This window comes from Chaetura pelagica, unplaced genomic scaffold (genome assembly GCF_000747805.2).
Source record: "Chaetura pelagica isolate M959 unplaced genomic scaffold, ChaPel_1.0 scaffold698, whole genome shotgun sequence".
Lineage (NCBI taxonomy): Eukaryota > Metazoa > Chordata > Aves > Apodiformes > Apodidae > Chaetura > Chaetura pelagica.
In genome coordinates, this window is record NW_009954236.1 from 113785 (window position 1) to 127551 (window position 13767).

At 43.1% G+C, this 13767-nt stretch overlaps 1 protein-coding gene across 1 annotated transcript in view; it reads left to right on the forward strand.

Annotated features, from left to right (window-relative positions):
* Nucleotides 1–8530: 8530 nt before the first annotated feature.
* The window catches only part of MAN1C1 (mannosidase, alpha, class 1C, member 1), a 44540-nt gene continuing 39303 nt past the window's right edge, over nucleotides 8531–13767 (forward strand). The window contains exons 1-2 of the mRNA XM_010003686.1: nucleotides 8531–8563; nucleotides 9194–9290. Of these exons, the coding sequence (XP_010001988.1) occupies nucleotides 8531–8563; nucleotides 9194–9290 (130 nt within the window). The remainder of the gene's footprint in view (nucleotides 8564–9193; nucleotides 9291–13767) is intronic.

Below are 13767 nucleotides of genomic sequence, written 5' to 3' on the forward strand. Positions count from 1 at the left end.
GAAGAGCGTGTGCTGTACATGCTTGAAGAGACACGGTTGAAATATAAGAGCCCTCAAGGCAGCCTCGAGGTATGTCACAGTGCCCAGAATCTTCAGAGCTGGGGGAATTTCTTGCCTGATTTATGCTGCAGGCACAGAACTCAGGAGGGGAACTTTGAGGTGACATTTGAAGAAGCACAATTACTGGGCAAGTAATTTCTTTCCGCTTTCTTTCCTCAAAGCCTTCTGGAACAAAACAGTGCTCACTAAGAAAAGCCATTAGCATCTGTCCAACCTAGAGTTAAAAAGACTTGAAAAATCCAGATGATAGTGTCTCACAAAGTGTATTTCTTTCTGGGTCTACCTGCCATCCTTTGTGCATACAACCCCTGGCAGGAGCTGTAGAAAGTTGTTGTGGGTTTGACAGACATCTCCTAATATGCAACTTTGTTAGCAAAAGTAATCTTGTGAAGTGAACCATTACATTAGAATGTAAAGGTAATGGTTTGTGACATGGCTGTAGTGGTGGGGAAAATATTTGCTTAATATGCCTCTTTGTGCATGAAAGTCTGTATTGGCTGTATGGCACCTTTTCATTTCCAGAGTGCAGCACATCCAGTAATTTCTGAAACTAGCACCATGGTAAAGCGTAGCACAGTGTAATGGAGTTCTTAGCTGTATTTTATTCTTCTGTGTATTTAATATTCTAATACTAGAGTATTACTATCTAGTATTCTAATATTTTACCAAAAAAATCTTGATTTCCTATCTTCTATTGTCACCTGAACACATTCTGATGTCTTTTACTTTGGAAGCACTTTTAGGTGCTACAGACACATACTCACAACTTAAATATCCATTGAAGAAATCTGCATGGAAGCAGTAAACCAGACCTTAGTTCAAATTCTGCAGAGTGTCAAAAAACCCCCAATATTTTATAATAACCTTTGATGTCTTTTCTAATTTCCTCATAAATGTTGCTCAAAGAGCTGCTTATGCCTTCATTCTGTAGTGATAACAAGGGAGATGGTAAGTATTCCTATGGTTTTAAGCTCATCTTTCTTGGAGTGTCCTCTCTTCAATTTTTAATTTTTCCTGTATCTTGCTGTTCACTTTCTCTGGTTGCTGCTACAACATCCTCACTGGCATCTGCATCACACAACCTGGAGTTAGATCTGCTCTTTCACACTGACCCCAGGTTTTTTTCCAGCCTGCCAAATTACCCCATGAGTGTCCTTCTATGGAAGAAATCATCCCTCAAATTGAATAGTGTCAGCTTCTCTGGCTCAGACTGCTGGGTGCAGACTGGACATCATGAGTTGTCTTTTTGGGCAAGTTCTTTAAACCTCCTGAGAGCCCAGTGCTCGAACAGCAGTTAGAGGTAACAAGCTTAGGACAAGAAGAATCCTCATCGTTTTGATTGCTGGCCTTGTTGTACAGTGTCAGCTTTGGTCATGCTCTGGCATATCAAATGTTTGATCAGTTGTAGAGGCTCAGAGGAAATACAAAACTGACAGCATTAGAGTGGCCAAGAACACTCACACCTTTTATTTCTATTAAAATTTTCCCCTAGCTTTGATTCTGGGAAGCAAAGGAGATGAGACTCCAGCTTTTCCCATCTCTCTACTAAATGACCCTGGGCTTTGGTCTAGACTTGCAAATTTGTTCTGAGAACCATTGTTGTCCTCTTACAGTCTGGCATCTCATTAAGAAACTAACTGCAAAATCAACTGCTCTTTCTGACATGTTTCCTGATTTAGATGCAGCTGGATCCAGCTGGGTTTTAATGCCTCAGATAGTCCTATCGAAGGATTATATTTTTTCCCTCCTCTTGACACGGTTAAATCTAGTTGCATTAGGAATTTAATTAGGAGTTAGCTTAATTGTGCTTTGAGCTGTTCTTTCTCCCATTCAGCTTTCCTAGCAGAGGCTGTGAGTCAGAAAGACTCTTGAGTTCTATTTCTGTCCTTGTCACTAACACTAACGACCTTGGACTACTCTGCTGTTATGTTTTTTTTCTGTACCCCCAGTGCAAATCATGCTTCAAGTCCTGCTTTTTCCCTGATTGTTGTGGGGAGGGACTGCTTACCTCTGCAGATCTGAGCTGAAGAGTTCTCCCTTACTCAGCTGGCCCATCTGTCTGGGAACAGAAAGCAGAAGTTGAAACTTTTATTTTTATTCCTACTTGCTGGCTGTTGTCATGGAAGGCGATTTCTTCTGGCCTCCTAAAGAATCCCTCCATTGCTTCCAGCCATGGAGATCCCTTTCTGAGCAATGCTCTGCTGTGTCTTTGGCTATTGTGCAAGAGAGAACTGTGATAGTAACTTATGTAATGAAAAAACACCCATGCAGATTTGGAAACAAGTTGCCAAGGCTGCCAGAAAAATCTGAAGCGAAGCTCTGCTCACCCGTTGCTTTAATTACCCTGTTGTGTTTACTTCTAGTTAAAACGATGTGTAGCAACTAATTCACAGCACCTATCTGCCACCCAGCACCAAACAGCTGATGTATTTACAGTCAGGAGGTTGACAGGGTTTGAAATTTTGTTTTAGAATCTGTTATAAAGAACTGGAGCAGTGGGAGGGGTTGTGTGCTCGAGCTGGTGCTGTGGGCACGGAAACATGAGCCTTCATCTTGTGTGTAAGGAAAAACTGGGTAGAACAGTGGCAAAGGCAGCTGTCAAAGAGCTGAGGCTTTCCTGAGCTTTGGGCATTGTTCCAAGGGGTGTATTTGCAGAAATATTTTTTGGGAAAGTGGGCTTGTGACGGGAATCAGTCCTGTGTTATCTGGGAGGCTAATCACCCTCCTGGCCAGGTATGGATGCGTGTGTAACCCCACTGTTCACTCCACAGGTCACCTCTTTGGCCAAGAGGTGTGTGACTGTGCTGATGCAACAGGGTAATTTATACTCAGTCCTGAGTCAAGGACCTTGCCCAAGTATAGACACTTCATTCTGCCACATTAAGCCATTGACCCACTGAGTGTGTGCAGACAGGCCTTGAGCTTTGACCCTGAATCTGCCACTGCCATCTCCTGCAAAGTGATTCTGGGTCTGCAAGGTTGGACAAAAGAATATTGAGCATAAATTCACCAGATGACTTCAGTGCCACAGTGTTCACTACACTGTGGTGATTCCAAAGAGCCTGGTGCTCTGAGGAGAAAGGGATGGGGTCTGTGTGGCAGATGGATGAGCTGAAGCACAAGGTAGTGGAATTGCCCAGTGGGTGTATGAGAAGGGTCAGGACTGTAAAGCAGAGAGGAAATATCCATCCAGTTGAAGTTGATGAGATTGTGTTTGGTTGGTTTTGTCCCCTTTACCATCAAAGAAGAATGATACTTTAAATAAAATTAGAGAAATGAGATGATGTTAGATTACCATGTACCAAGGTGAGACTCTGTAGTGGTTATCAGTTGTTTGAAAGCTTATTAAATGAAAATCTCTGCAAGTCACTTAATGTTTTATTCAAAGACAGAAGCTACCATGGATGCTATGAAACAAGCAGGTTGGCTGGTGTGTCTCTAAATTGCTGAAGTTCCTGTTGGGATCTATTGGATTTACTGTAATCTTTAATTATAAAACATAATTACTTTAGAATGGATTATCAATGTTGGTGTCTGTTTCTGGGGGTTGCTTGGTAACGTCTTTCATGTGCCGAAGCACCGACTGTTCTGCAAGTTACAGGCTTTTAAACCCAGAAGGTAAAAGCTTGTGGATATTAAGTCTGCCTAAATGGAACCTTTCAATCAAGTGGAGTTAACATGCAGCTTTTTTTGTTTGTTTGTTATTACTTTGCTATTACATAAAACCATTTCTAAGGACAATCGCCCAAAGAAGTAGCCTGAGAACTTCCTCAACTTTAGTATAAAGGTTTTCAAATAAATTCTAGCCTTTTTATAACATTTTCCCTTAATGTTTTATATCTCCATGTGATAATATTAAAAGCAGCAACAGTTAATAAACATGTTACTGTTTCATTACCCTTCCTGCAGTCAATCCTGAATTATACAAGTGTATGCAAGTCTGATTAGAAAAAAATACCATCCATTATTCCAAGTATAAACAGCTTATCCTGATGTGTTCAGGCAGATTTTTTTCATCTCTTTGCAAGACTGACAGTTGGTTCCATTTCTCTCTGCATTTCATCATGTGGCAAATTATTTTTCTACATCTGGGGAAAATATGTGGCATTGCAGGCTAAAAATCCAAACCAGAACAGGGCTGTTTTGGGGTAGTAAGGAGGTTGGAGAAGGGAAAGAACAGGTTCTAGTTTTGACACTGATAAAACAACTCATCTTCCTCTAACTGCAGAGAAAGGAAGAGAAACCTGTCTGATAATTTGAGGTGGGAAAAACCAAGTAAGAAATACAACAGGGAAAGAAATATTTAAAATTACACCCACCACCACCCTTTATTTATTTTTTAAAAACCGAAATTGGTAATTTCTTAGCTAGCTTAATAGTTAAAAATTTGAGGGGGAGTTGAAGAAGGGGGTTAAAGAGTCACAGAAGTGGTTATCTTGTGAAGATAATGGCTTTGTGTAATGTTCCTTGGATGTTCTTGGAAGGGGCTGATTGGTTGGTATATTTAGATTTCATCTTTTAAGCATTTACTAATTATCCCAGCCTAGATGGATAAAACTAATCAAATAGCTGTTTGGGAATGCTCTGCATTTTTAAATCTTCCCTGGTAACAAATGGAAGGCAAGTGATAGTGTGGGGGATTTCTTTCTTCTTTTTTTTTCCCCTCTCATTCTTCTGCTTTTTCCATGTACATAAACCCAGGGATTTTCAGTGGTTTAGTTACTACATATGTTAAAGAACATCAGATTTGCACATTTATTCAGAGTGAAAACTCTTCCTTGGTCAAGTTGTTATCCTGAGCCCTGCTTCTTCATTGTCTGGATCACAGGACTCATTTTTTGTTCTGAATTCTTGACTGCCTCTCCACTGGAGTCTGATTTTTCCATGACCTCTGGTTCCCCAAAAATCAGTGGAGTGGTGGTGATACTGACAATCCGAACTGTAAAACCCATGGGCTGAAATTATAAATCCCAGCTGTGGTCCAGCCTGGGTGGAATTATAAAAGCAGTGGTGCCCTCCTGTATTGTGGCATGTAGGGTATGTGGAGAAGGGAGTGAGATCAACTTAGATGCTTTTGTTTACTGAGTCTGGGGTGGTGATTGTTGCTGTGTGATTTGGCATATTTGATCTTAGGAAATGTAAGGACTCTTGCTGGGGCACATTGAGAAAATGGAAATGAGAGAATGGGCAAAGCTGTGGTAGGGTTGTGGGTGCATTTGTGGATGTAGAAGTTTGAGGTATCAGTGAAAACATTCAATGCTTTGTATGATTGTTTGCTGCAGCATTTGAAGGGACACAAGCACTTGGTGTTTGGCCCACTGCTTTAAACAAGAGTAATTATAAAGCTGACTTCTGAAGAGGAATATTTCCATACATTAACTAAAAAAACTGCGTTGAAAGCAATTGTACCCCAGCCTTCCCTGCAATGCTTTGTGCAGACTGAACACTGCAGTGTTGTGAACCTGCAGAGCTGTAGACAAAGCCCCTGAACCAGCAAATAGCTCAGGGCAGGACTTGGCACTCAGGGCCTGGCCCATGGCTGCAGCCTGTAGGAAATACTCATGGGCTTGGGAGCAAGATCTCTTTTTTGGGGGTTTGGAAGGAGAAAAATACAAGAAAAGGTAATAGCCCAAATGATGAGAGTGAGGGTTAGGATTTTCAGAATTCAGCATAGTTACTTATAGCTGATTTCGATGTATAATTGTCCATCTGGGTAGCTGAAGCTCTCAAAAGTAAAAAGTGATTTACAGATTATAGAAAAGGAAGAGCAATCTGACACACTTGATTATAAATGTGGAAGTCTCTGCTATAAATCAGCTGAAAGCCAGGGTGATTAGAATTTCAGGGCCAAATAGATAATTGTCTATTAGATGGCAGATGGCACACTGGTAAGAACAAAATCTAAAATTATGGATCTATTTCCATAATTTTTGTGGTTCTGGTGCTATATTTCAAATCTGAAATGGCATGATGACGTACTGAGATCTCTCATGACTAGCGTGACATAAAATATTCACTTCTAACCTTTGTGTCTCATCAGAAAAAGGATTTAAACACCTCGCTATGCAAATAGTCATGTTGTACTTCTCAGTTACATCCTCTTCCTTTACAGCTGAGCCTTTGGAACCTCTGTCAGAGAAAGCTCCTGAAAGCTCCAGCTCAGTCCTCTGTACAGTATATAAATGTGCAGTCCCCACTTTTAGAAACTTGATGAATCTCTTGAGTGGTTTGGAACTTGTGCTGCTAAATTTGGCTTGGAAAGGCAGCTGCAGAAAGCCAGGATGAGCAGAAGGGAGCAAATGCTTTTGGCTTTTAAACTTTGCCAGTTGCTGCTTTTGGATCCACGGCTAGTGAGAGGAAAGCTTGATCTTGGAAAATGCAAGGGTACCACATTATGCATCTTGCCTCCGAAAGATACAGAATTTAAAAGCAGTGAGCAAAATTTTGTTCACATAAAGGAAAACTGACAATGAGGCAGCACATCCAATCTCATCCATCTTCTCCTTGCCTGATTATCAGCTCAGGACAGATCAGAGAAGGAGAGTTGAAGACACTCGTGCCAGCACAGCCTGAGAAATCATTTTGTAGTGGAACTTCTTGCAACACTGTGACAAATGCAGCCCTTCTCTCTTGTGCCATCACTTGTTACTGGGGAGACTGACCCCCCTTCCCCCGGCTCCACCCTCCTCTCAGGCAGTTGCAGAGCCAGGTCTCCCCTCAGCCTCCTTTTCTCCAGGCTGGACACCCCCAGCTCCCTCAGCTGCTCCTGCTTGTGCTCCAGACCCTTTGAAGGGAAACCCAGAGTAGTTTTCTGGCCTGTGATGGAGATGTCAGCAAACTGGATCCCAGGGAGCCACCTGCACCAGTGGGGCTGAGATACCAAGGTTTCTTGCATGCTTGGAAGAAGGAACTTCAGACCTTTGGAAATGGAGGAGTTAAAAAAGTTGAGGGAAGGAAATAACTTTAAATTTCATACTCAGCTTTAAAAGAGGGTGAATCAGAATTACAATGTTAGGAGTTTTATGCAAGAAAATAATTTCCACATCCTCTCCATGTCCAGGCTATCTGTGGGCCAGAAGGGTGGGTCCTCCTTCCTCAGCTCTGACTGAGAAGAAAAATGAACCAAATAGATTGACTAGCTGTTTCCTTTCTGCTGCACAAGCCCTGTTGCTCCCGGTGGGAAAGCTGTCTCTTTATGGAAACACCATCTTTCCTGCAGTCAGTTTTAGGATCAAGCTCTGAGACATAAAAGCATTTGCTTGGTGCAGTCAGAGAGAGCCCAGAGTTCCTCAGAGATTGCCTTATGTTCATGAAGAACAAGAACTACCCACTTAGAAGAATACTGCCACCATAAAAAGCAAACCCAGAGATCTGGCAAAAATACAACTAATACCCTGAGTCATATGATTGAGGCATGTTTGAGTGAATTTTGTGGAGGGTTTATTTTCTTCCCTCCCCCCAGTCATTATTTAGTGTCCTCAGAGCAGAGCACTCTAGTGACTAATCCATCCCACACTGAGTTTTGAAAACCCAAGTTGACTTTGTTTGTCCAACATTCCTTCTTCTGGTAGTGTTGGAGTCTGAATGTTATCAATCAGTTCAGCAAATGTTTATCCTTCTCCATATGACCAGCTCTGGGAAACTTTACTTTGGAAATTGGATGTTTAAGAAAGTGGGGGGAGGGAGGGAGTGTGTGTGGGGAAATCTGGTGATGTGGCTTTTTGTGTGCGTGTTGCTAATTAGGGAGGATAGAGCCAGAGGTTTGCAGTGTTGGGTTTGTGAAACACACAGCTGGAGGGAAGGGCAAAAGTAAGAAATGAAACGACAGCAGGAATTTCACACCAAAGTAACCTGCATATTCTGATCCTGAAATAGAGCAGCAAATGCTGTTGCAGACACTAGGCAGGGGCACTCTGTGGAGGAATGATTTGTTTTAATCTGTCATTTCCTTTCAAATGTCTTGTTTGAGTGAAGACTCTTATCTTTGTTGAGCGTCGGGTGGACAATGTTGTCAATTCTCTGAAGCCACCTTCTTCCCCTTTGTTATCTGACTTTTTTCCAGGGATGGAATCAAAGAATGTACAGGTCACTGCAATGCTGGGAATCAAACTGCTTGAAGCCAGGCTGTATGGATTATAAAAGGGAGCTTTATTTAAGGCACTCCTTAGAAGCTGACAAGTCCTAGTCTTTCCAAGCTTCAAAGAGGATACTTGTAGGTTTAATATTTCCTACCAGCTGGAGCCAAAGGGGCAGGGGGACAGAAAAAGCTGTGCTGGTGTATGTGTGTGTTGGAGCTCACACAAACCCACTGCCTTGCAGTCCTCAGTTAATGTGCTGAGGCTGGGCAGGACAGTTTAAATGTCCCAAAAGGAGTTATTTGAGTTGGAAGGGGTTTCTCAAGAAATCACCCAGCCCATCTGCAGGACTCTTTTAAGAAAGCACTTTTCAGTTTTGATAGGAAGATATAAAAATGTCATGGATCTCCCCTTTCTCCTTTGTGACGGTATCCTGTTAATAAACAGAAAGCAAACTTCTGTGCAGCCCTTAAAGACCCATTTCTTCCTCTGCTCACCACAGTTCTATGTGCCTTGTGTACCTCAGTGCTGCTGCTTTGCCCAAGTTGCCTGTGTAACTGCTGCAAGGTGGCCAGTGGTGGGTGCTTCTGCAGTTTGATCAAGTTTCATTATTGCTGTCATAAAGAAGTGAGAAAACTCAGAAGGTAACATCCCTGTCCTTAGGAACAGATCATCTTTCACCTTACATTTTTAGCCCATTTAAGTTACCATTCTGAAATACTGATGCTCTGTGAAAAAGGTCAGAAGTTCAGAGGTGGAGGCACCTTTCTAAAATTTCCCACTTGGTTTGCACAGCCCAGGGGAAAAGTTGACTCTCAGTGTGGTGGGTACTGTGATACATCTGAAATGTGCCAGTCCCAAGTTCTACATCCAGAGTGGTCAGTTGGAGACTTTAGAGACTGGAAACAGTTCAGTGCAAGTTGAAATTATAATTAATGGATCATGGGTTGCTGGGTTTAGCTGTGGATAGAAAACTCCCATTAGTTTCCAGAGCTGAAGTTCGGAAAACTTTAGGTTCTGTGAAGCACTTGAATTCATATTTTTTTTTCTTTTTGCAGATGATGAAATTTGCCTGGGATAACTACAAACAATATGCACTTGGAAAAAACGAGCTGCGCCCGCTGAGCAAGAACGGCCACATTGGGAACATGTTTGGTGAGTTCTGAGTCAATTTCAGTGCAGTTTCATTGCTGTTTTTTTAAGGTCACAGGTCGGTGCCAGTTCCTCTCTCTGCAATGCAGTGAGGTATCTGTAACAGCTTTGATCTCTTTCCTTTTCTCATTTTTCTGAAGTGACACTTCTCAGCACAGCTCCTAGGGGTTACTTTCCCATTTCCCACTGCTAGGAGTCTCATCCCCCCAGGCCTCTCTCACTGCCCAGCCTGTATCACCTTTGTGTGCAACCCTAGCACCAAATGTGTCTGAGAACAGTGTGAAAACCAACCAGTGTCTTTACTAAAACATGAAGTCAGTCCAGACCTGACAATGCTACTATTTGTCTAAACTTGTGGACATCAGGAGCTGACCAAACTGAGCATTTTCTCTCTCATTTTTCCACTGTTGAGCAAGATGTGAATGCCATGAAATATTGAGTGAGTGAATCAATATTAAAGGCTCTTTATACTGTGTGCTTACTGACTTGTGTAATTTTACTCTTTAGCAGATTGCCTTTTTTTTTTTTAATGTGAGCCACTTACATAAATCCAGTGCTATTTCCGTGCTCATTCTGGTGGGATACTTGTTGAATTTCTGGGATCTAAATTGCCTTTTTCCTCATTTGCCTTCAAGGCATTCCCTTTCTCTGCTCTCTGTGCCCTAGCTTGGCCTTGCCTGGACAGGTCGTGCCATGGTGAGGGGCTGCAGAAGGTGAAGGAAAGGCAGCAGAATCTGCTTTAGCAGGACTTTCCCACCCCTCCTCGGGGAAGACTCACTGTGCAGAGGTCTCAGCTTCTTTCCACACAACTGTGCTTTGCAGAGATTATCTCCCCGAATCCCTCACCCAGAATAGAGTTCTTTAGTGGGCAAATTATCTGTGAGCTTTATTTCCTTAGGGTAAAGGGATTGGACCAATACAGTGTGAAGGAACATTCCTACTACTGATTTTGCACTCTTTAGGTATCCCCACCCCAAGAATACCCAGGTTTCTTACTTGAGAATTTTCATTAACTTCAGCCCAAAAGTGACACATTGTGCAACTTTTCCATTCTGGCAAGCTTGTCAGAATTCCTCAAGGAGCCTGCCTGTAAACAGAAAAAAATATTGAAAGCTTTTAAATGCTTTTATCATGCTAAAACAATTGGCAGTGCTTCTGCTTGTTTGTAGCTTGCCTGTGAGCACTCTCAAGGAAAATGCTTTGGAGCACAAGGATTTGCAGACAATTGCAGAAAAGAAGCTACATGGAACATTTCAGCCTCCTAATAGGCTTTTCCTACTTTTAACTGTGGCTGGGAAAGAACAGAAGCATTAGGCTGCTGCAGCCCTTGATGCCTCTTGTTTTCAGAGGCTTTAGAAATTAGGCCAGGGCACTGCCTGCCTTCCTCATTGTTGTCCATGCCCCTTCCTGTCACATCATGCATCTCTTTATTCCAAATGACAGATTTAATGGAGGCAAATCAGGAACTCTCCAGGCTGGAGGTGTCAATCTGAAGATGAGATTTCTCTGCAGCTGTTTCCATGTGGGAGGGATGGAGCCTCTTTGGGGCTATTTTCAAGCATGTTTGTGTGCGTGAGAAGCAATCAAGTTCTGGAAGGGTGATACATTTTCCTGTTGTGGATGTGGTGCTCACTTGCAGCCTTCAGTTTAGCAGCCTCATCCTGGGGGAAGCAGGGGAGCTCTTGCTTATCTAATATTCTCTCTAATCCAAGTAGAAATACAAAATAAACCCTCTACTCCTACCTAGCATCCTGCTTCTCTGAACAGCTGACATCCCTCCCCGACATCTGCCCCCATGGCAAGAAAATCACAGGCAGAAAAACTCCACCATAGTTCATCTCGTTTCTCCTCAGCCTTGGAAGTTGGGAGCTCACATCTGGGAGAGCACCTGGGCAGTTTCCATACCTCCATACCCAGGGACCAGGCTTGCCCACCACCCAAGGAAGGGCTGGGCTGCTACACTGGAAGGCAGCCTTCCCGTTTGCTTGGACTTTGATCTGGTGACTTGGTTTTCCATTCATGCTTGTGATTGATGCTCTCCAGACCCTGTTCCTAGGGCATCAGTTTCATCAAGGTTCTACCATGTTCCGGATGTAGCTTATTTGCAGAGAAGTCTTTTGAATTGCTGTCATTTGTAATCATTGCAACTTGAAAGTGCTTTCCTTAAACACACTAGCAGCAGTCCTTTCATAATTATTATTTATTCATCTGTGATGCTTGTGATAAGATGTGCCATGTTAAACATCCCATCCCGTGCCCTCCAGTGGGGATAACATGTTCCAGACTTGCAGCCATTTCAGAGCTGTGAAGATTTCCCCAGAAGTTGTGCCATGGGAATGGGCAAAGCACACTGCTAGGGCAGAAGGATGATCTCTGTTAGACTGAAACTTGATCCACAAGGTACCCATGTGTGTGACTGTACAACTGCAGGGAGTTAGTGTGAGGGTGGTGAGAGCCTGGCCCATGTTGCCCAGGGAAGCTGTGGCTGCCCCATCCCTGGCAGTGTTGAAGGGCAGGTTGGATGGGGCTTGGAGCAACCTGGGCTGGTGGGAGGTGTCCCTGCCCATGCAGGGGGTGGGACTGGATGATCTTTAAGGTCCCTTCCAACCCAAACCATTACATGATTCTATGATTTTCAGAATTATCTGGAAAATTCCTCTCTGCACTTCAGCTAACTCAAGGATTACCTGCAGAGTATCTGGCCACTTTCAGAATAGGGCCAGAAACATGTTGTTTTAGAACTATTGAAGAAAAATGGCACAGCTGAGCTTGTGACTAAGGGTGAAGGCCAGAGATCTGCAGGTGTGTGTTCTGTTCCCAGTGCTGATCTCATTATTTTAACCCTTTTTTCCTCAGCATCTCAGAAAAATTTGAGGTTGTGAGCATTAGAGTAATTGATGTTTGCAAAGCATGTTGAATTCCTTGGAGTGAGGCTGCTGGAGAGGGCAGCTGTATTATGGAGCACAGCACTTGAAATGCACCTGTCACTGTGATCTCCAGCAGTAGATAGTTGAATTATTATTCAGCTTGCTCCCTAGGTCTGTCATAGCTACTTATTTTTCTGACAAAATGTTTTTTAAATCCTGTTAGCTTTACAGAGTTTCTCTAGCTATGGCAGAGTGAGCTGGCATCTATTGCTGCTCATGCATCAGCTGAATTGTCAGTTACATTTTGATTGCACAGTCTTTTAACAACGATAAGGTAAGAAGCCTGATTTTCAGATACCTCTTGAAGTGTGCAGTGCTGGCAGCAGCAGAATCCTTTTTGACTTATAACCTGAGCCAATTTGCTCTGAGTATCAGTGACAGCAAGTAAATATGGAACCTTGCTGTGCTGCTAGACAGTCATTTTTCATCACCTAACTGCACATTAGTTTGTTAATTTTAGTCTAAAAATAGCAATACTTAACTAGGTTTCCCCCCTTTTTTCTTCTCTCTTGCAATCACACCTCAAATTATTAATTCCCTTGTCACAGTCATTGCTCCTCTCAGCATATGCTGAGTTTGTGCATCATGTTGAGGCTCTGTAGCTTTATCTGATGTGAATCCATGTGACAACTGTCACATCTAGGACACAGCCAGGTCACCAGAACTGGATGGCAAAGATCTAACAGCAGCTGGATCCAAAAGACGTGAAGTGTTTAGACTTGATCTTCATGCAGGGTCCTCCACATTGCTCCACGTTTCCCTGCCTGGTGACAGAGCACACAGGGATAACCCTGTGATAACCCTGCACAGGCTGGATAACAGTTCTTGGAAACTGGGTGGCTGCTTGGGTTGTGTTTATGTACAGATTGTGACCTGAACTGTTCCCACAGTTTGTTTTGGAGACAGGAGGTCACTGGTCACAGTTGCCTGGAAATAATACTGGTTTGGCTCTCCAGAATTAAAAGGGATTGAAGTGACTGGGAAAGGAAAGTAGTGACCACATGAATACACACAGAGGGCCTCTCGAAAGTACCAAGGTGATGGAGATGCAGAAACCTGCAAGTTTTTTCTCTGTGGCAAATCCTGCAGACTGTCCCACTGCACAGTGACACTGTGACCTGTCCAGGCTCTGGTCTGGGTGGACATTCAAGTAACATGTCTCCACTGGATTTACTCTGCCAGGCTCCTTTCACAGAAACTTCTAACAGCAGCTGGAAGGCTCTTTGACAGCCCCCTCAGGTGCTGGGCCCAACTGGACACAAAAGGCTCTCAGAGTTAGTCCCTTCAGCCATCCCATCCTGCCTGTTGAGCCAGACATTTTCCAAGTAGCTTCCTTCATCAGGGATTTAGCTGGGAAGCCATGAAGCAGGCAGGAAATGTGTCCACTTCAATTAGAAGCAACAGGAGTTGATGTATGAATATTTAACATGGGAAAGGTAATTGGATGAAAATACTAATTCAGCAACGTTTGTAAGTACCAGAAGAGAAATGGTAACCTCCAATTGTGCAATCACTTGGTGCAGCTTTTCTGTTCTGCCTGTGAATCTCTTTCC